The 26,662-nt window shown below is 40.2% G+C and overlaps 2 protein-coding genes across 3 annotated transcripts in view; both read left to right on the top strand.

Annotated features, from left to right (window-relative positions):
- The window catches only part of LOC128021441 (tyrosine-protein kinase transmembrane receptor ROR2), a 69,713-nt gene extending 51,714 nt beyond the window's left edge, over positions 1 to 17,999 (top strand). Inside the window, exons 3-9 of one of the 2 annotated variants that reach the window (XM_052608599.1) lie at positions 4,448 to 4,744; positions 6,626 to 6,656; positions 12,507 to 12,628; positions 14,366 to 14,668; positions 14,949 to 15,206; positions 15,310 to 15,515; positions 15,753 to 17,999. In XM_052608599.1, coding sequence (XP_052464559.1) covers positions 4,448 to 4,744; positions 6,626 to 6,656; positions 12,507 to 12,628; positions 14,366 to 14,668; positions 14,949 to 15,206; positions 15,310 to 15,515; positions 15,753 to 17,180 — 2,645 coding nt within the window. In that variant the 3' untranslated portion in view covers positions 17,181 to 17,999. The remainder of the gene's footprint in view (positions 1 to 4,447; positions 4,745 to 6,625; positions 6,657 to 12,506; positions 12,629 to 14,365; positions 14,669 to 14,948; positions 15,207 to 15,309; positions 15,516 to 15,752) is intronic. The other variant, XM_052608600.1, reaches the window with a different exon arrangement.
- Positions 18,000 to 20,521: 2,522 nt separating this feature from the next.
- LOC128021443 (nuclear factor interleukin-3-regulated protein-like) lies at positions 20,522 to 25,063 on the top strand. Its single transcript, XM_052608604.1, has 2 exons — positions 20,522 to 20,691; positions 23,280 to 25,063. Exon 2 carries the CDS (start codon positions 23,401 to 23,403, stop codon positions 24,793 to 24,795), a length of 1,395 nt encoding a protein of 464 aa, XP_052464564.1. The 5' UTR covers positions 20,522 to 20,691; positions 23,280 to 23,400; the 3' UTR covers positions 24,796 to 25,063.
- Positions 25,064 to 26,662: the final 1,599 nt, after the last annotated feature.

Raw genomic sequence — 26,662 nt, 5'->3', positions numbered from 1 at the left:
ACACAGCTTCAATGGAGGGAAATCTAAAATATCTTAAACTTTGTTCCGAAGATGAATGGAGGTCTTACGGGTTTAGAACAGCATGAGAGTTATTAATGACATAATTGTAATATTTGGGTGAACTAAACCTTTAAGTAGACTTTTAAAAAGTGCACTTTCTAATAATACGTCAAATTAAGTTTCATTTTTAAAGTACATTTTAAATCATTGCAAGTGTCCAAAAACATAAAAAGAATTAAGTTCTTAGTGTTAAGAATGTCCATCGTTTCAATGTGTTTGGTAAATTGTTATTGCTGATCAATCATATTAACATACTCAAATATTACTTAAACATTAATTGCAAACATTATGTATGAACTGAAAACAACCATAGAATAAAAAATTTGATCTTCGGTATTAAGAATTAAGAATTTAGATTTTGATTTGTTTATATATATATATAAAATCATTTAGTTTTGCGTCTGAAGGCCAGATGTTGGTTATATGGTGAGTTATAGTGGCTTGTCAGCAGTGCTTGTGTTGTTTATCGTTCCAATCATGGCCGCCCACAAGTAGTCAAACCCACTTAACCTCTCCTGCCCGCCGCACTCACCAATCCTGGGCTACGGAGAGATCTCTGGGAGTTTTAAAGTACTTTTTTACACGTTGTTTTCTTCTTACTCATTCTTCTGCTTCTTCTGCAATATGCAATCGCAGAACCATTCTGTATTTTCTGATTTGGTGCATTGTTTTACCTCAGCCTGCCCTTTCTCTCTTTGACAGAAGCGAATGCTTTACTTTGTGCTGTTTACAGTGCATTGTGTTTTGGGAAAGTGAAGTGACCAGTACAGCTTGGCATGTTTGAGTGGGTGCAGCCTTATACTTTATCTTTGTTTGTCTTTGTTGCACTGGCATCCATGCATGAGTAATAATGGATTTGTGTAATAAGTTCTCATTCTGCCTGTTGAATCATGTTAACTTCCCCTGACTGTAGGTCTAGCCGTGGACCGTCGTGCAGCAGTGCTTCTTCAGTGTCGGTGCTGTGGTTCATGTACAGTAGTGGCATGATCACATACATGTTTCCTTTAGCGGTTACAGACGGCGGAGGACCTGTAACAGCTTGCACTTCACCACACAGAGCGTGCATGTCTTATTCTCAAGACTCGTGTTTTCACCGCTTATCTTCCTCAGTCATTCACACAATTTGACTCTTCATCACGATTGGGCCTTTCATGCTTCTGAAATGTGATGGATGTGATGAAATTATAGAGTTTCTTTTGCTGTGGAGTTTAATTATGAAGGAAGTTATTTTTGTTTATTCTCAATGTTTTCTGAGTGAATATTGTTACATATTGATGCCATTTTCTTTTGCACTTTTAGAAATTTTGGGATTGTAGCTACAAGTTGGAGGAGAATGTAATTAAAGTGCACACCTAGATTGTGATTTAGTTTAGTAAAGTGGACACCAGCACAACAGAAAACAAGAAACTGTGAGGTTTAAATATGCACAGGGGATGACTTTATGCCTCGCATGTGTTAGGACTCAGCTCTTGTAATCATTCAAGCGTAGGTTGGACAACTTGGCAACTGCGTGTCAACCCATTTAAGGCTGCATACCACCCTCATGTTGGCTGAGGGTGCAGAGATATGATCTCAGATCTGGTTCAAGAGTGCAGGGGATTTCATGTCTGCTCGATAAGGTCTGTATGGCTGTGTTTATTTGAGCTCCGTCTGGCTCTCTAGTCTACATACTATGAGCTCACACTTCTCCGGCAGAGTTTAGCCAGCTTCTTTGCACTCTTGCTGTCACTTTCTCTGTTTTCCCATCATGCATTAGTGTTGCATTTCTCACCTCCGCACCCTCACGTCATCTCTCATGTCTCTGTGAAGAGCGGAGGACTCGGAGTCAACACACACAATGAGCTTTGTCATTTTTACAGAAAAAAAAAAGCTAAACCGAAATGTAGTCCCATATGAGAGTGATTTACTTGCTGTGTAGAAAGCTGAAAATGATGATTGCAGACACTTTGAAACTGAGGTTAAACAATATGGAGGTATTGATGATGACCACGAAAAAACTGAATATTAATATTGTGTTACAGCCACGTGATGTTTGGAGACAGTTTTTTTGGTTTGTTTGCTACTTTGCAGAGGTCTACAAATCATAGGTTCACCAAAACAAACAAATCCCCTCCTGAGACGTTTCTTTCATCCGCTGTTGTCAGATGTTTGTTTTGATCTGAAGCTGGAGTTTCTTCATCCAGATGTGCTTTCTCAGACTTGAGTAATCCTGCCGTCAAACGCAGGGGTCAGTGCTGTGGCAGTTTGACCTCCACCAATCAGCTCGGGTTCATCTGGTCCCATTTGAAAACGGCACATAAACACAAACTTAAAACACAAAAATGTGTGCAAATATTTGATGAAAGAAAAAGAGAATTTTTGGCTGGAACCAAACATTCTGAAGCAGCTTCAAACGGGGCTCAAGCAAAGAGGATTCAGATGTTAATAAAGCAATATCACATGAGCCAGCGTTTGAGAATAGTTCATAGATTAAGCACAAGTATTTAAATAAGACAGACACCATGTCGGAAAGATCTACTTTCAATATCAGTTCATCACAAGTAGCTTTTTCACAAGCTCAAGTATATATTAATATATAGAAGGTGCACATAGAGTCATTACTAAACACCATTATGGTAACACACATGACACTTAAAGAGCCACACAGATGGGAAATCAAAAATTACCTGTATTACAGTGTATGATGTAGCTGTCCATCAGTGTAAACAATGTGCAAAGTAATTAAACCAAAAAGTACACGATTTATAAAGTTATTGGCTTCTAAAGTAAGGAGTCGACTCTGAATCGCTGAAACGAGTCGTTATAGATTTCAAATCTTTTGCCCATCTCTATGTACGTCACTAGGAGCACTCCGCATAATAATCTCCGCCTACCGCCCTGGGAGAAACAAAACTCTGACCCCCCCACCCCCCCACACAGACGCTCTGGTTGGTGTGAGAGCATCATGTCGAGGAGACAGTGTGTTATGAGTCATTTTCCCGAAAAGAACTTAAATTACACTTTCAGTTTTAATCGTACAGATAAGAGCAATACATCAATCGAATCTGTAAAGGGTCTACTTTTTTTGGATACAGACATAACTTTTTGCACTTATAAAATAAAGATAACAAACAAGGTGTGCTGCCTGCAGCCTTTGTCTGCGCTGATCTTCATTTACAAACACGTCATTAAAATGAACTGTAACTCCGTGAATACTCAACGAAGAGACATAAGAGAGATATCTATAGAAAGCTTGACATGTCTACTTTAAAACTTTAAAGTGCTGCCGAAAACAGACATTCTGTGATAAAGTAATCCATATGAAAACAACGCGATGTCCGTTTTTCACGTCTCCCTTCGTTATATCTAATGTGACCACGCCCCCGCGCTGAACGCACTATTCAGATTCAAACTGAAGCGCGGCTTGAATACACCCACACAGAAGAAAAAGCAGCCAAACTGTTCAAGTTTTTTATTTTACTGTTTGCTTCTCAATGAGAGGAATAAGACATAATTCACCCCAAACAGATGCTAACACACAGTTTACCGTGGAGGTGTGTGCGGAACAACCAATCAAAGCTGACTATGTTAGTTGACCAATCAGAACACAGTATGCTACCGAAAGGTGGGGTTTAAGGAAACTGAATCTTTTGAACAGCTTCGCGCGAACCGTTTGGGGATCTCTGAGAATTGAGCTAATTTTAAAATGATATTTTGACAAAATGACAATGTTTTTTTTAACCTTGGGTGGATTTAAACCTGTTGTACAGGACTTATAAACAGTGATAGGAAGCTTAGAAATTTCATCTTACTGGCTCTTTAAATGATGCACTAAACATTCATTAAACAACAGAAGATGTAACATAAGCCCACATGTACATAACTGATAACAAACATGACAAAACTATTCAGGAGAACAAAAGTTTCCCCAATTAAAAAATCCACATGATTCAGTGACTTGGACTAATTGGTTGAGTGGATGATTCAGTGCTTTTACTGCAAACAGAGCCGTGTTTTCTGTGAACTCTGCTGTCATCATGAGCTGATAACTTCTAAATGAACTCGACCACGCTTCACAATCACAGCCTTGTAATCTGTTAATCACACTAAACTGTCATGATTTTAGTTTTATTTCAAATAATTGCTCAGCCCTAGTTTTATGGTTGTTCAGTTTTAGTGTGTGAATGCATGACATAAAATCAATATGTCATTTGTTCTGTTCACAGTGGGTCTGTGTGCAGAAACACACACATCTTTACACCTTTTAAATGGTGTCAGTGTCTGAAGGTAGTATCCGTCACGACCCTCTCAGTGAGGATGGGGGGTTGAGCTCTTCTCAAGCCTGCATTGATGCTCAGGGTCCTCACCTTTGACCCCTATAACAGCCTTCCTTGCCCTTTTCCCTCAGGTTATTTCCTGGAGTTTGTGGAGCCGCCAAACAATATAACTATAGTGCAGGGCCAGACGGCCACTTTACACTGCAAAGTGACGGGCCACCCATGGCCCAGCATCCGCTGGCTGAAGAACGACGCCCCGGTGGTGCAGGAGCAGGGCCGAATCTCCATCCGGAAGACAGAGGCTGGATCCAAGCTCCGCATTCAAGACCTGGACACCACCGACACGGGATACTACCAGTGTGTGGCCTCCAACTCCTTCAAAGTCATCTCAGCTACTGGAGTGCTCTACGTGCGACTGGGGACTGGAGGTAAATTAGTGCTAATTCTTCATTGAAGACTTTAACTATGGTCCAAACCTATTGGATAAATTACAATCAAATTGGAAAAAAGACAAGGTCAAAATAAGATTGTGTGCTTAACATTTTATTTACGGGGTAATTTACTACTGGTTGTGATCAAATAAAATTAATGAATGACTTGCATTTTTTGGAAAAAAAAAATTGTGCTAAATATTTAAATATATACAAATATATTTGTAAACTTATATTGAATATGTTACGGAGACAAATTTAATTCAAATTACGACTGTGCATTTGAACAGTTCATTTTCTGAGTCATCAGAAAATCGGTGGAAAAAATGCATCACAGTTGACAAATGTAAGTATCATAACAGTTTAGAGCTGGGCAATATATCTAACAATATGATAATGCACATCTAGTCAGTAAATCTGGTTTCGTAATTACCATTAAATCACCATCACCTGATTTCAAATGGAGCGGCATTTAATAGACAGAGCTGTAGATCGCTGACAAGCTACGCAAAATCACGTTCATTAACGCCTTTGATGAATATGCAATATGAAGGTGATATTGCGTTGCTTTTAAATTATTATTTAATAATTAAGAACGAAAATAAATTACTGAAGTTCAGTGAACTGTAATAAAGAACACAACACACTTTCAATAACAGCATCACACATTTTAATTAACAAACAGTTTAAATAAAATTAGCTAGTTAAACAGCTCACGTTACAATAAACAAACTATTTATTTACAAAATCAAACTTTCAAATAAATCACAATTATGTTGCAAGCTAGTGAAGCTACCTACTTAGTCTATCTAAACTCTTTTCATGTCAAAATTGAAAATCAAATGCTAACCCTAATCATGTGACACTGGAGACTGGAGAAATGATGCTGAAAATTCAGCTTTGATCACAGAAATTAATTAAATTTTAACAATCATAACCTATTCACACAATATATAGTATTTAGCTTTCTCTGCCCAGTGGCTTTTCTGATTGGTTGAGCTTTTTTCATAATTATGGCTAGTGTAGTTCTCCAGGAATTTGGCAATTAAATTTTTAGTTATTATGAAATCCCATTGACTTATGGTTTGAGCATATTTCAGTCTTCAGCTTTGTAGGTCTCTCTTGAAAGGTTTATACACTGTCGTTAAAAATCAATTTCTCTGTGGAAAAAAAAAACGAATGGGATTTTTACATCCAGAATCCTGCAGTTGCACTCCATGGGAAGAAAGCACACTCCATTCATTTCCGTCAGGCCAGAGCTTGAGGACCAAGTTTGTGCTTTAAATGCTTAGTTGTTTTTGTTAATGATTGCAGTCACATGAAACCCAATCTCAATTAAATGTACCTGTGTGGTATACATTTCAGTTGCTCACATTCGGGACTACAATCAGTGCATTCTTTCTCTATCATAGCTCTAGTGTTTTCTTTCCTGTTCACCTATTTTGGCTTATTTGAGGAGTCTATTGATTTAAAGAGGGACTAAAGCAGCACTGTTTTACAACCATGTGCGCCAAATCTTACCCTGGCATCCCTGTATATTTATAGGAAAGCAGTGGCATAAATCTCAGTGTTCTTGCATTAGGACTCTACTTAAGAAACAACTTCCCACTGTTTCCTTCTGGGGGGGAAATCCTTTTTATGAGCATACAGTAAATTCTCCACAAGGAGCGTGTCTGATGTGCAATACATTATGCTTGTGACAGGTTTAGGAGCTTGCTTGCGTCGTGCCTCCTGCTTCTCTCAAAAGTCATTTTGATGTAATAGCATCGAAGCATCCCTTGAACTCAAACGGCAAATTAGGGTTTGTGAAAACAGCTGCTCCCAACGGGAAGATCATGTTAAGACGCTTGTCTGTAATTCCTCCTATCTGTTTTACAGGACAGTTGCCAGCCCACGGAGGAGAAGAGTCGTAAGTACTGCTTTTGTCAGTTTTTCTGTGTGTGTGTGTGTGTGTGTTCACATTTCTCTGCTGTTTGTGTTCGTTTCATTTCCACACAGTAAATTGTTTATTCCAGCCCAAGGGCCTCAAAAATACACTCACAATTGGCCCCGCATTTAAACAAATCTTCTCGAAAAAAGTATGATGTTGGCAGACCTTTAATTTGGATTATATTTTTTAAAGAGCCCAGTCACCACATTTCTGGATAAAATGGATTAAATCTGGATTAAAATGCCCGGATCTTTTTGTTATTGTATGGTAAAATGGTAAATCCACGTAAGTGTCAACTACTCTCTCTTACTCTTTCGATTCTGAACTGTTGCTACTGCGACATAAAACTTTGGTTGATCCGTGGAAATCAACCAGGACCTGCTTTTCCAAAAAAGAGCAAAAACACAGAACTGTAGCCTGGCTTGAAGCCGTATATCTGACTTAACTTCCTTAAGAACCGGAGAGAGAGCTGGCAGGAGCCTTCGGTCGGGGAAGTTTTGTGGCAGGTCCTAATGTTTCCTTTTCCAGGTTAAATAAATGGTACTGCAATATCTGTGTGGATGATTTCAGGGCAGAGCTAGTGTTAATAGGCTTCAGCCTTCATTCCTGCATACTGACGTACTGTCATCCTGTAGAGCCGTGCTATTACGCTGTGGTCACATTGCTGAATTTTTGTGGGCAGATCCAGTCGTTTCAATTAAAATTCACAGAATCTGAAATTTTGTGAGGGTGAAAGATTAAAGTTGAAAGAACTGACTCTTTGCAAAGACCCACTCAGTTACTGTTGCTAGCTACGTTTGACGACCTGTGGCACTCACGTGGTGAAAAATACATCGGCACAACCCACCAGACAGAGCAGGTTACTTTTGGTATGAAAGAAAGTCTTAGCTTTCAAATTTTGTAATTTATGAAATTCTAAAACACTGTTTTGTGGCTCTTTAGTGTGCTATGAAAGATCTCCGTAGCGGCTCAGTTCAAGCAGAATGTGAACAGATCAGCTCTTCCTCTTTACTACTAATTATAGCACAAAATAAACCCGAATGAACATCAGGAGGAATCTTGATTCAGCTGTGGAAAGACATCAGGGCACATCATTTTTCAAGTTCAGCTCAGTCTGGTTTGTTTGTCAGACAGAATGGGCGATTCTGACTTATGATTGGTCAGATCGCCTGTCAATCAAACTCCCGGCGAAGAGTGAATTGTTTTATTTCAGTTTTCATCTTTACAGGAGCACCGACATTGAGGACAAGACAAGGCTTTCCTCCACTGACTGCCAGTTATTTTTAGGAGGTTTGCATTTAGTAATGTAGTAACACAGTGATATTTAAAGCCCAAATTCAGTATGCACCTTATTGATGATGCATACTTTGTACAGGCAAGCAGATGACCCATAATATAAATGCAATAGCAAGTTTAATATTAATTCAAATAAAAAAAACTTGAGCTCATATTCTGGGCTCATCTGCTGGCCTGTATAAAGCATGCATCATCAATAAGGTCTGTACTGAATTTGATCTTTTAATATCACGTCAATGTTGAAGGCAGTTTAGGTGTTTTCACATTAAATGTTTTAGAATGTTCCGCTGTTTTAGTGATTTAAAAGAAAAACATTTAAAACTCCCGTCGCAATGTTTCAGAGGTGATCAAAATATTTTTGGATTGGAACAGATGTAACATTGACGTGCTTGTGCATTACTTCTATGGATGTTGTGCACACCAGGTCTTCGAGACCGAAAACTATGAATAGTGACTTCTGTGTAAGCTCTACTTTATATATTGCTAGACTATTCAAAATGGCCTTTTTCCCCCGTGACATGTTATCAAAATCAAACCAAACTGAAATGTGACCGCACCTTAACTTAAGGTTTGTGTCCTTGGAAGACTTTTTGCACTCTCTTTTGTTCATGAAACACATTATTTTAAAATGTCCAATGTGTTTTTGTTTTTTTTTCGTACACTGAAGTAAATTGAGCTGGACATTGACAAGTTACAGCACTGCTAAAAAAATTAAAAGTAGTCCAGTACATTACAGTATATGTCAAGTCGTCTAAAAGAACAGGAGAAACAGGCCATGATTGATTATAGTGAACAAGTCAAACGGATCATGGTTTTGGTGCTTTTTGTCATATTTGGAGCTCTACAGTACCTGTCTGTTTATTTTTAGTGTATTCAGAGGGTCAATAAGACTCAATGAATTTACAATTTATTGACACACATTTCAGATTAGCCTTCTGTCATCACTTATGTTTGACATTTGTCAGATTTTACAGCACTTTTTGCAGGAGCGGTTAGTTTACTATTGAATAAACAAGTCCATGTTACACAGCGTATATGCGTGAGAAATAAACGAAGACACTGAAAAGCATAATGAGGGCAGCTGGGATTTCTACCATAATCTGTCTGAATTGCGTGTTGTGGTGCGTGCGCTTTCTCAACACATCATGTGAGCATTTATGCTACACATGCAGTGCAGTCTCCGATCACGAAACATTTTAGACACCATTGAGCACTCTCTACAAAGAATGCATGTTATGGGGTCTTGTCCTGGTTCCTCTGGGTACTGAGTTGGCATGAGAGCTGCAGTCACATGTGCGGGCCTTTGGCAGACCGAACTTTGCAGTGTTTGTTGTCCTTCACTTCCCAGTACTACATGCGTGACTCTCAGCTAGACAACACATCCTCTGTTCCTGTCCAGCGCTTAGATGCACAGTCTAACCTGTGGTTAGTGTCGTTAAAGAAAGATGTTATCTAGTTAGAAGAGCACTGAGATGTTGTTAGATCCCATGCAGACATTTGATAAAGGCCCAGTATTGTTTTTGTCTGCATAAATGTTTACAGATGAGCATGAGAAGCACAAATCTCCAGTTGTGTTGCTTTAGCTTGACAGGCTCATCGTCTTTTTCACACTGAAGTGTGTGTGAGGTGCCTCACAATGTTCATAATGTTGTTCAAGCGTTTCCTGAGAGGACAAACGTCTATGCACAACTTATAAACTTTGAACAGGTCACAAACGAACAGCTATTAGGGAAAGAATGCGTTGCATATTTATTTTCCTCTTATATTTTAGTAGGAAGTAAATCTGAGTCTTGTTAGGCTGGAGTCCTCAAACATTAGCTGGAGAGAAAATTCCTGGCTCAATCCAAACTGCAGTGAAATTGTAACCATATGGGATATTGAGGCTGGCTGTAGCAGAAATCTAGAGCATTGATGGTTATGCTGGCAAAATGCCACAGTTGGGAGGAAAATGAAACGTGAATTGTGCAAAATTCGTTATGAGAGGCGTTATTTGAGCACAGCTTCACACTACATCTATTCACAGGTTTCACCATAGAAGTGTTCAGAGCAGCAGTGTGTGATTCATAACCGGTTGAAAAACACTGGAGATCTCTGATTGATTGGGAATAGAATATCAAACCCAGCGGCTGATGAGTGAAATATGATTTGCTGCAGGGCTCTGGCCAGACATGTTTGTTTCTGATCATGTTACATGTGTGCGAGGGCAGGACGTTCAGAAATACTGTTTGTACTACAGTCATTTGCTGTTTTTCTGCATTGGTAGCAGATCAGTTTGGTTTGCAGTCTATCCACTTTATTTTTAAGATGATTGTGCCCCTTTTTACCTCGAATATTTCTTTTTTTAATACTACATTTTGGTTAAATTCAAAAGTAGCTTTTATGTATACTTTGCACATTTTATTGAGGTCGGTGAGAAAAAGATTCAAGACTTTGTGGCGAGTAGGATTTTTTTACAATATAAGGATGCATTAAATTACTAAAATGTGACGGTAATGATTTTCACATTGTACATAGACTTAACATACAGCACGTAATTCAGTCGTTCTGTTGAACTTTCTATTCCACATTTGTCCACAGAATTAACAACACTTTATTTTCAACAAGCAGAAAGTTTCTTGAGCAAATGATTTCTGAAGATCCTGAAGACTGGAGGAATGATGCTGAAAATACAGCTTTGATCACAGCAATAAATTACATTTTGGTAATTGTAATTATACACTATGTCTAGGGATGTAAGGATTCACTTAACTCATGGTTCGATTTGTTACATTATTATTATTTTTTTTAACAATGAGATTATGACAAATTATGAATTAAACGTGTCCTTTTATTGTTGCTTGGACAAAATGCTGCACATTTCTTTGTGAAATTGAAATATAACACTATAATATACTAATATAGCACTTGTATATCATTGCTCTTGTGTTGTTTTTGATTGCTTCTGTTGTCCTCATTTGTAAGTCGCTAGTGTCTGCTAAATGACTACATTTAAATATAATGTAAATGAATATAACAAAACTAAATTAAATTTAGAAAGCACCCAATCAAATAAGTAACACAAAATAAATCTCTTCATATAAACTAAAATTAGGCTTTGTCTGCTCTTTCCATTTAAAATCAGAGGCACTGGATTTTAATCATGATCCAAACACCGATGCTGCATACATGCAACATGAGCAGATTTTAATCTAAATCAGACTGTATAATTAAGAAATTTGCAGAAAAAAAAATAATAATTTGATTTCAGTTTTGTGAAACTATATAAAAATAAATATCTGCATGAAATTAGCGCTGCACTTATGAACTTAAATATGCATTATATAGAGGCAAGATGAGAAGAAAAATACCATCTAAACTTTTCTAAGGACAGTCAGTTCCCCTCAGACATACATTCCTATCTCCTACCATTAAAAATAATTGCGGTTTGCTTAGCATCTCGACCGATTTTAATCATGATATTTTCATTGATTTTCATCTGGCTCGCAGTTTGTCGTTACATCCCTATGCATGTCACAATATTACTGTATTTCTGATCAAATAAACTCAGTCTTTTTTTAAATACATTACAAAAATCCTACAGATCTCAACTTTTTAACAGTAGTTTGAAAGTTACTATTCATTCCATATAAAACGATAGAAAATATATATATATATATATATATATATATTTTTTTTTTTTTTGTTTAGAGTATCTTGCTAATGTCATACTCTTAGTTTTAACCACCAGAGCTTGTGTTCGTTCCAAGTCCATCACTAAGAAGGGAGACAGGACTGGGTTTGGATCAGAGCCTGGCTCCGTATCGTATTTAAGCTCTGAAAACCTGTGCTGTTGAGGGTTGTCCGTTCATTGTGAGACTAAAACAAACGTGTCTGTTGGGGAGACCAGAAAAAAATCCAATCAAATCAAGGCATCCAGTTCAGAAACCATCAGAATCCAAATTCCAGCCAGTTCCCGAGTCCTCGCATAAAGTCATTTGTGTTTGGCCAGAAGAGAGCACTTTTATCCAGTTGGTAACTGCAGAAACAGCAGAGATGGATATCCTGTACAGCAAATCCTACTGATTTCGGTCACTTCACATTCAGATTATGATGAGAGAAACAGCAAGGACCAAAGGTACAGTAGTGTAATAAACAACCATCGAAACTTCTTCAGAAGTGCTCCAATCATAACACTCAAACTCTGAGTGCTCTTCTGTAAGGCTTTGGCTGTATGTGAGCTCCCAGACTTCACGACGAGATGCATAAAGAGTCCCATAATGCTCATTTCTATGGTCTCTTTGCTGAGATGGCAATACCTACACAACTCGCATCCTTGAAAAATGATTAACAAGTTAAACTTATGACATAAACCAAATATAAATATAATATATAACTAGTGTAAAAAGGTCATAAACACATGGTATTATGATGTTATGTGGTTTAACTCAAAATTGTTGTCCGTTGTGGGCCTGAATGTCTTACTAAATATCAGCTGTGTGACATTCAGTTGAGTTATCATCCTGGTCATCACTGTCTGTTATTTTCTTTTCTCAGCAGGCACGAGAAGGGCTTCTGCCAGCCGTACCGTGGCATCGCGTGCGCTCGCTTCATAGGGAACAGGAGCATCTACGTGGAGTCTCTGCAGATGCAGGGAGAAAGTGAAAACCGTATCACCGGTGAGCATCGCTGTCCTGAAACCAGGGCTGGGAACAGAAGCACATACAGTTATCCTAACAGGATTTGAAAGGCAGTTTTTAAGCATATTTCATAAATTATTTGTATCCTGAAGCACACTATAAAAAACTTAAAAATAAGTCTGATCAAAATTAGAGAACACGTATAGATGCATCCAAGTTATTGGTGTAAATCTGGCACCTGGTGCTAATTTCCTTGATTATATGACAACCTCTATTTAAATGGCAGAATTCCTCCAATTTTCACTGAGATTGCATGATGGCGGTCTTCTCTAAGTGACTGAAACCCTGCGACAGGAGGTTGTCCAGATGAAGGCTAAAGGGATCACACTTTCAGCCACTGCACGAGACTTTGTCCGAATCTGTGATCTCTCAAATATTGCAGCTTTACAGTGACTCAAATTCACTCAAGTTCCCCAAAAAGGCTGGTTGTCCATGTAAGACGAATGCACGGGAGGACAGGATAATGCAGAGACTCTCAATGGGGAATCGGTTCAGCACTGCAGCTGGAATTGCTCTGCGGTTCAGTGCTGAACACGGTCTGGATCTGTCTAAATCCATTCTGACTGAAAGCACACTCGAAAAGACAAAGTCTCTCATCAGCTGAAAGAATCAAAATGCTAGGCCGGGCTTTGTTGAGGAAAGAGAAGAACTGGTCAAAAATTCACTTTAGTGATAAAAGCAAGTTTCTACTGGGAAATATTTAGTTCGACATCAAACTGGGAAAAGACTGAATCACAAGTGTGTAAAGAAGTCAGTGAAAGCGGTCATGGTTTGGGGAATGTTTTCTGCAGCAGAAGTTGGGTTTCTTATAAAGATACTGTACATGGCAGGTGAATGCAAATGTTTATCAGAACATCCTTCAGCAACATTTGGTACTTTCCCTGCATGCATCTCCCAATCACCCTGCAATTTTCAAGCAAGACAATGCCCCTGTCACACTGCAGAACAAGTAATGATAGAAAGATATGGCCCTCCCAGAGTCCTGATCACTTCCTCATCATTTCTGACAGCGGTAACCCTCCAAAATATCATTTGTAATCTTCCTTCGTGCTACAGTGGTTACTGTTCTCTAATATTGATCTCTGTGTTTTCCACAAAGTAAAGTTATTATTTTTTTGAATGCCTTGATTGTTTTGTAGGTCAAAAGTTTGGAATGAGTGTGATACACATACACACAAATCACATATCAGTTGATTTATTGGTGTTCAATTATTAAGTGGTTTTTATCAATGTTGAAACAATTGCTGCTTATTTTTGAGATGCATTTTTTCAAGATTTTTTCAAGATTTTTTCAAGAAAATTCAAAAGAACAGCAACTTATTCAAAATCAAAATATTTTGTAACGTTTTTTTTTTAATAAAATCTGTATTATTCTTTAGCAAGCAGCAAACTGTTTCAACGTAGATAATAATCAGAAATATTTGTAAAACATATTAGGCATATTAGAAGGATCATGAAGAAAGATGGATTGGAATAAAGATGCTGAAAATTCAGCAGTTTTGATCATGTAACTGTAGCCTTGGTTTTGCAGAAGAGATTTTCCAAAAACATAATAATAATAATAATAATCATTACCGTAATCATTTCAGACCAGCTCTTAGAAATAAAGGTTCCAAAGTGGGGGTTTTAAAAGTGATGCCATAGAAGAACAATTTAAATAATCTAAAGGACCATTGTTCCACTGTAAAGTGTTTTCATTCTTGTGTTGTTCTCCAGCGGCCTTCACGATGATCGGCACCTCGACCCATCTGTCAGACCAGTGTTCTGAGTTTGCCATCCCGTCCTTCTGCTACTACGTCTTCCCGTTGTGTGAGGAGGGCACCAGAGGTCCATGGCGGCGCCAGCTCTGCCGCGATGAGTGCGAGGCTCTGGAGAACGACTTGTGCCATGCAGAGTACACCATCGCACGCTCCAACCCTCTCATCCTCATGCAGCTGGAGCTGCCCGCATGCAACCTGCTTCCCCACCCCGGCTCGCCAGACGCTGCCAGCTGCATCCGCATCGGCCTGCCACCGCAGTGTAGGTTAACAAGACTGAACATGGGGTTTAGAGGCGAGGAAGGCTCAAGGGAGGCTTTAATAAGCATGAAATCCACTGTAATTGGCTCCCAAGCACCCTCAATGAGCAACAGCAATTGAAGCGAGAGGGCCCTCTTGTGGTGCATCTCAAATTTCTTAACCTTGTATTACTATAAATGATTGTCTCTAACTCAGACACACAAGAGAATATTTCAGTTGCACTGATTTTCACTTAATGTTTTGAGGACAATACACCTACTAATTTTCAATCTTTGTTAAAGATTCACCCCCGAATCACAGCTGCTACAGCGGAAGTGGCGCCAACTACAAAGGCACGGTCAGTGTCACCAAATCCGGCTACCAGTGTCAGCCGTGGAGCGCACAGTATCCACACAGTCATCATCTGACGCCTGTCGAGTACCCGGAGCTCAGAGGAGGACACAATTTCTGCAGGAACCCCGGAGGGCAAATGGAGAGCCCCTGGTGTTTCACGTTAGACCCTAATGTGAGAGTGGACGTCTGTGACATTCAGCCCTGCAGTGAGTAGAGTATCTATATAGCCCTCAATAACTGATTTCTGATTTCAACTAATTTATACAAATACGTTCTCTGTTGTTCTAAAAAGAATTTTTTTTTGTCCAGATCCTCCAGAGAAAGTGAAAAAGGAGATCCTGTACATCTTAATCCCCAGTATAGCCACCCCTCTCATCATTGCCTGCTTATTCTTCTTGTTCTGCAAGTGTCGCAACAAACAAAAGGAGTCTGCTGACAGTCCAACTCGCCGTCAACTCACGGCCTCGCCGAGTCAAGACATGGAGCTGCCTCTTCTGAACCAGCACAAGCATCAGGTAAACCTCCAGGGTTTTAGCTTCTGAAATTTAACTGATGTTGCATTCAAAAGCTGCGTGCAATTTTTAAAATTCACAGGCCAGTGGGGACCAAAATTGAACATAAGGGTATAAATTATATCTTAATATTTTTAAAATAACATTTGGTATCTGATCAGTAGCTTATTAATAAGTGAACATTTTGACTCTTCCGTTGAGCACAAGCAGATTTGACAATGGCTTATCTTTAACTTTTAGGTGAAGCTACGAGAACTCAACCTGTCTGCTGTTCGGTTCATGGAAGAGCTTGGCGAGGACCGTTTCGGAAAGGTCTACAAAGGTCACCTCTACGGTACGGCTGCAGGTGAGCAGACCCAGGTGGTGGCTATAAAGACGGTCAAAGACAAGGACGAGGGTCCTCTACGGGAAGAGTTCCGGCACGAGGCCACGCTCCGGTCCCGTCTTCAGCACCCCAACATCGTCTGCCTTTTGGGTGTGATAACCAAAGAACAGCCCATGAGCATGATCTTCAGCTACTCGGGCCACGGTGACCTCCACGAGTTCCTGGTCATGCGATCCCCTCACTCGGACGTCGGCAGCTCCGATGACGACAAGACCGTCAGATCCACTTTGGAGCAGGCCGACTTCCTGCACATCGTCACACAGATAGCAGCCGGGATGGAGTATCTTTCCAGCCACCACGTGGTACACAAGGATCTGGCTGCTCGCAACATCCTAGTCTGCGATAAACTCAACGTGAAGATCCTGGACCTCGGGTTGTTCAGAGAGGTGTACTCCGCCGACTACTACAAGCTGATGGGAACGAGTCCCTTACCAATCCGTTGGATGTCCCCTGAAGCCATACTGTACGGGAAGCTTTCCACCGACTCCGACATCTGGGCCTACGGCGTGGTGCTCTGGGAGATATTCAGCTATGGCCTCCAGCCGTACTGTGGCTATTCTAACCAGGATGTGATCGAGATGGTGCGCAACAGACAAGTGCTTTCCTGCCCAGATGACTGTCCGGCCTGGGTTTACACGCTGATGCTAGAGTGCTGGAATGAGTTCCCCGCACGAAGGCCACGATTCAAAGACATTCACGCACGCTTGCGCTCCTGGGAGAGCTTATCCAACTACAACAGCTCGGCGCAGACCTCGGGAGCGAGCAACACCACTCAAACCAGCTCGCTCAGCACCAGCCCCGTCAGCAACATCAGCAATGCTCGCTACGTCAGTCCCAAAAAGTCTTCCCCGTTTCCCCAGCCTCAGTTTGTGTCCATGAAGGGCCAGATGCGCCCAATGGTGCCGCCCCAGCTCTACATCCCAGTCAACGGCTACCAGCCAATGCCTGCTTATCCGTACATGCAGAACTTCTACTCCATGCAGATCCCCATGCAGATGCCTCCGCAGCAGCTGCACCCACAGATGGTGGCCAAGGCTGGATCGCACCACAGCGGCAGCGGCTCCACCAGCACCGGCTACGTGACCACAGCGCCCTCCAACGGATCCGGCACGGAGAAGGCGGCCCTTATGAATGACGACCTGAAGACGACAGACGAGGATTTCGCTGACGGAGCGTCTCAAAGTGGCCTGCACAACGAAGAGCTTTCTGTTCCAGAGACAGAGCTCCTGGGGGACAATGACAGCCCGCGGACAGAGGACAATGGAAACAACTCGGAAGCATAGACAATCTTTTTGGTTTGAAGAGAAAAAAGATTTTCCCAATTTTTTTTCTCTCAATTGTACAGGTTTAAAAAGTGAGGGGAAACCGGTGAATGACACGTGGACGAAGTCTTATTTATGGGTTTTATAGGTTTATCCGCAGCCACTGAGGGATGAACGCATCATTCTGCTGGAGATATTTTTATAAGACAAGGTTTTTGTAGTCTGTGATGAAGAATCAAGCCTTCAGCCCTTCTGCTTTAGGGTCAGTGGCAGATATGAGACAATGGAGGACGTCTTGTTTGTTTGGTTGTTTTTTAATCAAGTTGCAAAGCTATTCAGAAGAATGCATGTTCTAACTGTTGCTGTGCAACATGAAACATCATTTCAATAATTTTGGTGGGTACCAATCATTGATGTAACCACGTCACAGTTGGCAGTATCATTGAGAACGGGTTATTTTACTTAAAAAAGGATTAAATGTTTTTCTTGCTTGAGGGCTTTGATGTGCATGATGAAATCTCATCATGGATCATGATTATTGGACTATAAAAGGTGTGGATGTGCAAAGACGTGGATGCAGCTGACCCCTAGACATCTTTTAGAAGTTGCTTTTATAAAACATTGAATTGCTATTGTAAAGGTTTGTAACTTATGCCATTTGATTCTCTTGAAGATTTGTAACTGGTTTGTATTGTTCTCATTTTATTTAGCCTCTAGTATTACGTCAAAGTCATACCAACCAGAAACTTGCTTTCTACCCAGATGCTTTTAACCAGCATTAGCCATATATTTTGTTCATCCAGGCATGTGGAGAATCCAATAAAGTAATACATAATATGATATTACTTCTGGAGTTTCCTCAACATCTAGAAAGTCAGAGCTACAATATATACATTGGAAAAGTATTTTGCTTTGGTATTATAATAGGCACAATCATGTATTTTATATGTGCTTTGTGAAAGTTTAAGTAACTGAGTGAGTGATGTGTGCTGGTTCATGTAAACCAATGACTGTAAAGGAGGTGTTCTCATCTCCCCAGAAAGGCGGGACCAAAATAATAACATATATATTCTCCACTTTTTTTGGTGGACGAGCTGCAAATAATTTCCCCTTGCACACTGAACCTGTAACTTAGCTTGCCCGCTGAGATGTCCACAGGTGCTTGTTGCTCCACGCAGGATGAGCTGGTTTGCATCAGCGGTGCACGGAATGCGTGCCAGTTTCACGCGGTGCCAAGCCTGCGTGCAAACAGCGGCACGCGACGGAAGAGACAGTTCACGCCTGATGAGCAGAAAGACGGTAATTACTGGCTCAAGCGGACGCGTAATAACGAAGCTGCGAAGAGGTCTCGCCAGCGCAAGAGGATGGAGGAGCATCTTCTGGAGTCGCGCGCCGTCGAGCTTCAACGAGAGAATGACAAATTAAAGGCTGTGCTCTCTACAGTTCATCACAGCACTGCTCAAAATAACCCATGCATGCATGCTGCTTTCGGGTTCCCCCTCGGACTGCCAAATGACGGTCATCTGCGCAGTTTACCCGTTCCTACAACTGTGTTACCACTGCGCAGTCTGCCTCATTGTCCATTTTCTGATTGCTGCGCATCAACGTGTCCTCAAACAAATCATTTTAGCTCGGTTTTCGATTTGGTATCATATCCTGTGCTGAAAAACGTTGCCGCTTCTAATACTACGAAACCCGCGCGCATCAATGTATTGGACAGTTATCATCCAATGGGCAGGTACAGTCTACTGAACACATGCGCCAGCGGAGCTTATCAGAGGAGTAGAGGTTCTGCGAATGGAAATGCCTCTGCTGAGATGATGCACGGGCTGCCGGACTATAGAAAGACGTTGGTAAACCGGTCTCGTGTTCCTCGCTGTTACAGAGCGTCGTCCTCTGAAATGGCACCGGATTGCGCGCGGCAGCCTGGACCGATCGGAGCCGCGCGTGAAGGGGTAATGCAAGCAGACGCGGCAGAACTAACATGCCAACAACAAGCGACCACGCCGCCGGTTCTGCTTCCACACAAACTGCGCTACAAAGGTGGAAACGCGAGGTTTGCATCCGCGAGCTTTTCATCGTGATGGAAGCCGCGCGAGACAGACCATGCGCTAATATTATCATACAGAGGCGTTACTGGCTGTCACAAAAAGATTGTCATTTTCATTGCATTTGTTTAATTGCTAAATCACTTACATTGCACTGTGAATCTTTAGTTGTAATACCTCTTAAATAAAAGGTATTGTTTCTGCACAAGTGAGTTATTTGTTTATGTTGTGCTTTGAACCTTGCTGAACTTTTTTCTAGACTCTGTGAACATCATGCAGCTTCCTTTCAAAATGCATATACAATTATATGAGCAAAAGAGCGGTGTATTTGCTTCTTGGTATAAGCCTATGTTAAGTGTAGGCTGTATTTTAATAGAAAATCGTGCACTTGAACCCGGATTATTTTCCACAGGGTGGCGTCCTCGCACACTTCTTATTTAATGTAGGTCATCTTGAGCGCCACGTTGTGCAACTCCTGTAGTTTTAGGTTACATCACATCCACACCTGTTATATCATGACCATTAGACAGCCATAAATTACATTTCATAAGACACATATCTATCAAACTAGTTTTAGTTTTGGGAAAAATCATACGGCGATCATTGAGCTGATGCCGAGATAATCACAAATTTGATCTGATTTAACATTGCTGTGCGCGTGTCCTTTAAAGGAGGTAATAATGCATAACAGCTTTTATGTAAGCTATTCTGCTGCAAACTTTCCCCTATTTCTTTGAATGGCAGGAAGCTTAATTTATCTCAAACAGAAGATGTGCCTGTTGGTAACGCATTTTTTTGCGTTATTTGCGTCATTCAATTGAATTCAAATTAGATTGGTAATAGTTAAAATAATCGCTATATAATTAGGGTTTATTCATTTCTATCTTAAGACTACTACATACTACTACTACTACAACAACATACGACATCAATCATAATAATGCACTGTACAGTCATGGTTAAATATATATTAATGTCATGTTTGACATTTAGAAATTTCTAGATATTCTGAACGTTTCTAGATTTAGAAAAATCCAATGGCAGCATTTTTTTTAAATAAAAACTTCTTTTTTTTTTAAAGGTAGCCAACAAGGTTTTCCTCAACTAACAACTGAACTATAGGACTGAACTATAGGACTCCCCACTATGTATTTTACTGTTCATATTTACAGAGTCGTTATTGCTTATGTGACACAGGCTACTATTAATGAGACTCGTTTCATTGGCTCAAATCGGCCCATGCTGTGTTTTGATTGGTCGAGAGATGTGCCAGTCAATGGACGCTGCCAATGCTCTTCTGTAGTGACCTACTAACACAGATCCATGAGACAGCAGGCACTCCGACAGGAAAACGCTCAGGAGAAACACATGTATCATTTCCAGATGGGATTTTATTACTGCTGAGAACACTTCTGGTCGCTTTGAATGTTTTCATGCACGTTATTTATCCAGGACCTCTATATATTTGGACCCTGAGTTAAGAGGTAACTGTTTCTTCTTTTCCCGTGAGGCACACATGAACGGATAACGTTAGGGCTCTTTGGGGGTGTTTCAACCGGCAGCCGGTATAACAGATTAATACAGTTAAGGCAACTTTCAACGTGGTCTATTTTCAATATGTGCGTCTCATTTATTTTTCGCTCAACGTCACATCAGTGCAGACATATTTTATGTTTAACCTAAACGTTTATGGATTATAAATTATCATGCAGTACCGCATATTATGGTAACCTTTTTTGAAAATGACAACATAATATGGGCACTGGGAGACGGGGTGGCACAGTCACCCACTATTCAGGTGGTTGCATGTATCAGGCTCTCGGTCCAATAGCTACATGATAAATTTAGACCTTATGCAATTTAAAATAGGCTAAATATTGAAATAATATATTACATATATTTGTGGAGTTTACGTTTTACACTCGTACTGAAATTTGTGACATGCATTTGCTTTAATACTAGGCTAAATGTTAATAAATGGTACAGAACATTAAGTTTTTCTCCGAACGCTTGTTTGCGTTTATTGTGTAACATTGATTTATCTTACAGTCCTTGCACAATGACGGAAGCGGCGACACTTCTGACAAAAAAACACCGCAACGGCACGACATCAGACACGAGCTGTTGTTTCATACCCAGCGATAAATGATATTTACTCTATCTGTAATTTCATTTATCGCTAAGGTGAATGTTTGACGCGCACCGATCAGACTGTCCTGAGTGTCTGTGTCGGGATGGGGTGAATGCATAATGCATTAAAGGCCTGTCAAATAAACAATGTGTTTTTGAATGGGTGCACGTCTTTGCTTTGTATTTTAAACCACATTTTAAACCAGAATTAAGTGTAAAGTGTAACTTTATTATTACCATCTTTTTATTAGGCTATTCCTTGGAAACGCAGCCATGGTGGAGTCCCACAACCACAACGCTCACTCTAAATGCAATCTCTGTTAGACTTTATGAAATAATGTTATAACCACTATAGTTAAAAGATGACAAGCCCTTTTCATGTTGGTTTTCGAGCGCCCTTTCATTGACTGATTATTCTCCGTCCAGCCACGTGTGATGATGCTGGCTGCGCGCATTCCTTTGTTCCCTGCGCTCCAGTCTGCGCCTGTACCGGAGCCTGTCTGTGTTTAACGTCGAAGTGACTACGGAAAGCTTTAGTTGAGGTTGGTTTTGCACGTTGAAGGTTAGTCCGGTCCTCTTGTTTTTTATGTAATCATGAACACATTATAAATGCTCCTTTCTATTTAAAACGTGAGCTGTTGCAATGCATTGAGCACGCAACCCGTGACATAATGGGGCAGAGCATAATTTGAAGATACTGTACGTTGTAATAGTCACGTTTCGACTTCCGTGACGTCAGCATCATGTAAAACTTTGTACATTTCCTGTCCGTCTTTTTAAAAATAGAAACCCTGTGCACGCTGTTACTTCTCTCTGTTCGGTAAAAAATATTTTTCCCTGATGATGATATTCAGGAAAATCACGTCCTGTGTGCTTTCTGTCGGCTGTTTATGATCAGAACTAGAGATGGCAGACCGCGAATGAATCACTCTGATCTAATCGGTAAAACCGGTAAAGTCTCAAAAACATCTGAGATTGCCGATTCTTATTACAGATTACATGATGAATACTGTAGTTAGTAATGTAATCAAGGTTACTCATTTTAGGTGATCCATTCTGACTACATTTTAGATTACTTTTAGATTACTTTTTAAGATAACAATTAAACATCAATATAAAAAAAAAAAAAAAAAAAAAACTAAGAGATAGTGTATGAAAATATATTAAATTTTGGACATCAACGCCATTAGCACATTAAACATTACATTAGTGAGTTGATACAAAGTTAAGAATTAATAACAAAAATGGAAAGAAATAATTTAAACACTTGAACACCTGCATGCCAATGAACATCAAAAAACGATGCTGTTGAAATGGGTTTGGGAATCCCTGCATTATATGAACAAACATTAATAAACATGAAAACAGCAATGACATTAAAAACCCAAAGTATTTCTGACTTCCAGCATCAAGTTACTAATGTCACTGTATATTATGACGACATTGTGTTCACAGCTATCACCAGGGTTTAATCACTTGCATAGTTATTTATTTCATACATGGTCTCTAATTGCTTGCATCTTCCTCAAATTCAGAATCATGGTTTGCCAATTTATTTACACATTTGTGGTATGACACATAGTAGGATTTTTAGTAAGAAAAGAGAATAATTAAACAAATTCTGAATATACTGCCATTGTGTTGATAATATATAATCATTAATCCATAAAAATGTAACTGTTATGTGATTATGTACATTTTAAAATGTACCGTACTCTGATTACAAGTACTTAATGGTTAGAGTCTGATAACGTAATCCACCCAGCACTGCATTCAATCCAATGTTGGTTGCAAAACTTGCAAACGTCTTCTATAGTTTGTGAGCGATAAAGCAGCTCTCTGTTTATGTCCATAACAGTATTTTTTTTTAAAAGAGTATCAAAATATAGGCACACTTATTTTAATTGGGGTCTCTAATCTGTCTCTGTTTTTATCTCACCAGAATCCTTAAAAATCTCTGGAACTGACCTCACAAAGAGGACACGCATGACTTCTACAGCACTTGGTCTACAATGAGATGTTTACTTAAAACCAGAGTCAACTAATGTGCTTACGCAGTCTTGATGATGACCACATTGTGTAATATGCAAGCCATTAAGAAGGAGCCCTCATGCACTGGGCCCTACGGTGGAGACGATGACTTGGTCCTGGCAGTGGCTTTGCAGGGGACAGACCGGGACATGATTAACCACAAGCTGTCCGCCATGCCCTTTAAGACCAAGTCTACCAACTATCGCAGAAAACGTGAGTTCATACCAGACGAGAAGAAAGACAATCTGTATTGGGAAAGAAGGCGCAAGAACAACGAAGCAGCCAAACGTTCACGAGAAAAGCGCAGACTCAATGATATGGTTCTGGAGAACAAGCTTATGGCCCTTGGGGAAGAGAACGCATCACTGAAAGCCGAGCTTCTGACGCTTAAACTAAGGTTTGGCTTAGTGAGCTCAGCAGCTTATGCTCAGGAGGTTCAGAAGATTTCCAGTTGCACTGCTGCACTCTACCAGGACTTTATCCAACCCAGTGCCACCAAGGATTCCTACCCAAGTGAGCTCGAGCCAGCGCGTTTAACCAGCAGCCACATATCAGTCATCAAGCACTCACCTCACAGCGCCTTGTCCGATGGATCCGACTCAAGTATGGTGGCCCAGGAGAGCCCACTTATAAATATATCCCGAACGCCTGACGGCATCAAACAAGAACCCCTGGAACCCCGCAGATACGCCAAAGACAGGGTTAGTCCATATGAACTGTACAGGAACTACCTTAGTAGCCCTTTCCTTGGGAGCTACTCCCAGCCATCGCCGTACTTGCAAATCACCAGATCATCCAGCAATTCTCCTCGAACATCTGACGGTGATGACGGGGCCGTAAGCAAGTCCTCAGATGGAGAGGACGAACAGCAGGTCCCGAAGGGTCCGGCTCCACCCAGAGCCGATTCACAGAGTGTGATTGTGTCAACCCTCAAAGTGCCAGATGCCAGTGCCTCAGCTTTGCCCCACAAGTTGAGGATCAAAGCCCGGGCCATCCAGATCAAAGTGGAGGCCATCGATCCCGACTATGAATCATCTGGCAAGTCCTCCTTTCCCATTGACATGTCTGCGAGTCGATGCTACCAAATGAGTCCGTACGTTACACCCGAGTACATTCAGTCGTCTCTTAGCCCGATGTCCTTCCAGATGAGCGATGTTAAGGACTGGAGTCAGAAGCCGAAGGAATGGCACAAAGATCACCAGGAGGATCACCGGGACTGTCCAGATTCACAGAGAGCTATGTCTAACAAACTCATCGTTGACCTTAAAAACGACTCGAATGCTAGCTCCGAATCTGAGAACTTGTACTTGAAACAGGGCATTGCTGATCTGTCGGCAGAAGTGGCCTCCTTGAAAAGACTGATTAAAAAACAGCAGGGGTCTGTTATTGAGTCCACCAAAAGCACTACTGAAATTGACTCATTATGAAAAGGATGCTTCTGAAACCGAATTCCCTCTATTTGCACAACGCCTGTTTTCCACTGTGTTCGCTACTGCACTGTGCGGTTCTTGTGTTGTCAAAGAGCTGCACTTCATTGAGAAGAATGGTATTTTGTGCACTTACTGTTGTAGTTTGGCGTGTCTTCTTGATGACTCCATTTGTAGCCCAAAATTGGTCTACTGTTGACGTTAACTTCTCAAAATGCATTGTACATTGTATGTTTCCTTTTGTTTACAATAAATGCAAGCACTGGAACACGTATTTTCCCCTTTCTCACTCAGTTAGCAAAATATATCAGCTTTGTTCAAACAAAACATTGCTGAGGAAAATCCCTGAAAGGTTCACACTTTGCCAACTATATATATATACAATATACAGATATATTCTTTATAATTCTGATTGCTCAGTAATGCAGTGTTTATGTAAGTGAGCAAAAACACTTACTGAATAAGATCACATAACACCTCATAAGAACCTTAATCTTAATAAAAACATTTGTGGTTATAACTTTAAAAAGTGTGATTTACAAAACACAATGAACACATTGTATATACTTATGCCATAGAGGATTATAGTTCTCGTAGTTGTAACATATTATAAGACTTATGTCTTGATGGTTTAAGATTTACACAATAACTTAATTTATTGTAAAGTTACAAATACAAAGCCTTCTTGGAAACATCCAAAAGGATTTATAATGTGGTTAACTTATACGATTTATAAAGTGGTCTTTGTCTGCTTTAAGTGAATACATTTGAACTGTTATACAATATGCATATATTATAATGCGTTACGAATATCCTTATAATGCATTGCTTCATAAATGTTTTCAGTTGCACTGATCCAAACCATGATTTTCCTTGCTGAAGGTGAACCTATAATATTCTCTGGTCAGTGTAACCTCGTTAAACGTATATAGGTTTGCTGCTTTTTTTGTATCCCCTCCATAATGAGCAAACCTTTAAACTTTGCATACTTTATTCCCAACATTGTGTAGGTTACTATGAGTGTTCCTGAGGAATCATGAATCAAAACGCTAGATTTTCCTCTTTTGTAAGTCGTTTTGGATAAAAGCGCCTGCTAAATGAATAAAGCTAAACGTCAGGAACAAATGGCGCACAGGTCTTAATAAATGAATCATATACATTGTGTAGACTATATATATTTTACCTAAGGATCTGCATGTTGAAGTTGTTCTCATCCCGCCGCGGGAGACAGCGCGATCACGTGACCTGAAGAACGCGTCACGCGCAGTTCAGAGTTGAAAGTCAAGGAAAGCTGAAGCAGTCGGTAGAAGCAGACATGGCGACTTAAAAAAAAAAAAAAAAGACATGGCGACTGCTCACAGAGTTTCTGCATCGGATTCTTGCACGTGTCCCTGCTGTTTCCCTCAGAACGCCCCGTTATTTAACAGTTTCAGTGCCCTGTCATCCAAGAAAGTGTCAGTCATTTGCCTTTCATTTATACTTGAGTTTAGGATTTCAACAGCACTGGCCCTGACATAACATGCTTTTTAATATATGTTCCTTTTTGTAGAGAGCGATAGTTTCTTGTCACTTCCATAGTCTGTTATAGTTGTCATGTCACTGGTTATGATTTTTTTAATAAGGTGTTCCTGCAATTTGTTAACTATTTATTGTAGTGTAACTGTTCTTGTGTTTTTAGGGATTTTTTGTTTTGGGGATTAATCGCCCTTAATCTAAAAATGCCATCAGCAAAAATCTTGTTACAACGGTGAGTATTGTTTCAATTGTAATTCAAAATATTGACTACTACATGAGTTGACTGCCTAAAACTTTTTTTTAAGTGTCCATAAGTTTTGTGATATCTCTTTTAAGCAACAAGTGTATTTTA

This window comes from Carassius gibelio, chromosome A10 (assembly GCF_023724105.1).
Source record: "Carassius gibelio isolate Cgi1373 ecotype wild population from Czech Republic chromosome A10, carGib1.2-hapl.c, whole genome shotgun sequence".
In the NCBI taxonomy this organism is placed as follows: domain Eukaryota; kingdom Metazoa; phylum Chordata; class Actinopteri; order Cypriniformes; family Cyprinidae; genus Carassius; species Carassius gibelio.
Note: the sequence above shows the minus strand (reverse complement) of the source record. Positions and strands in the feature narration are given on the sequence as shown.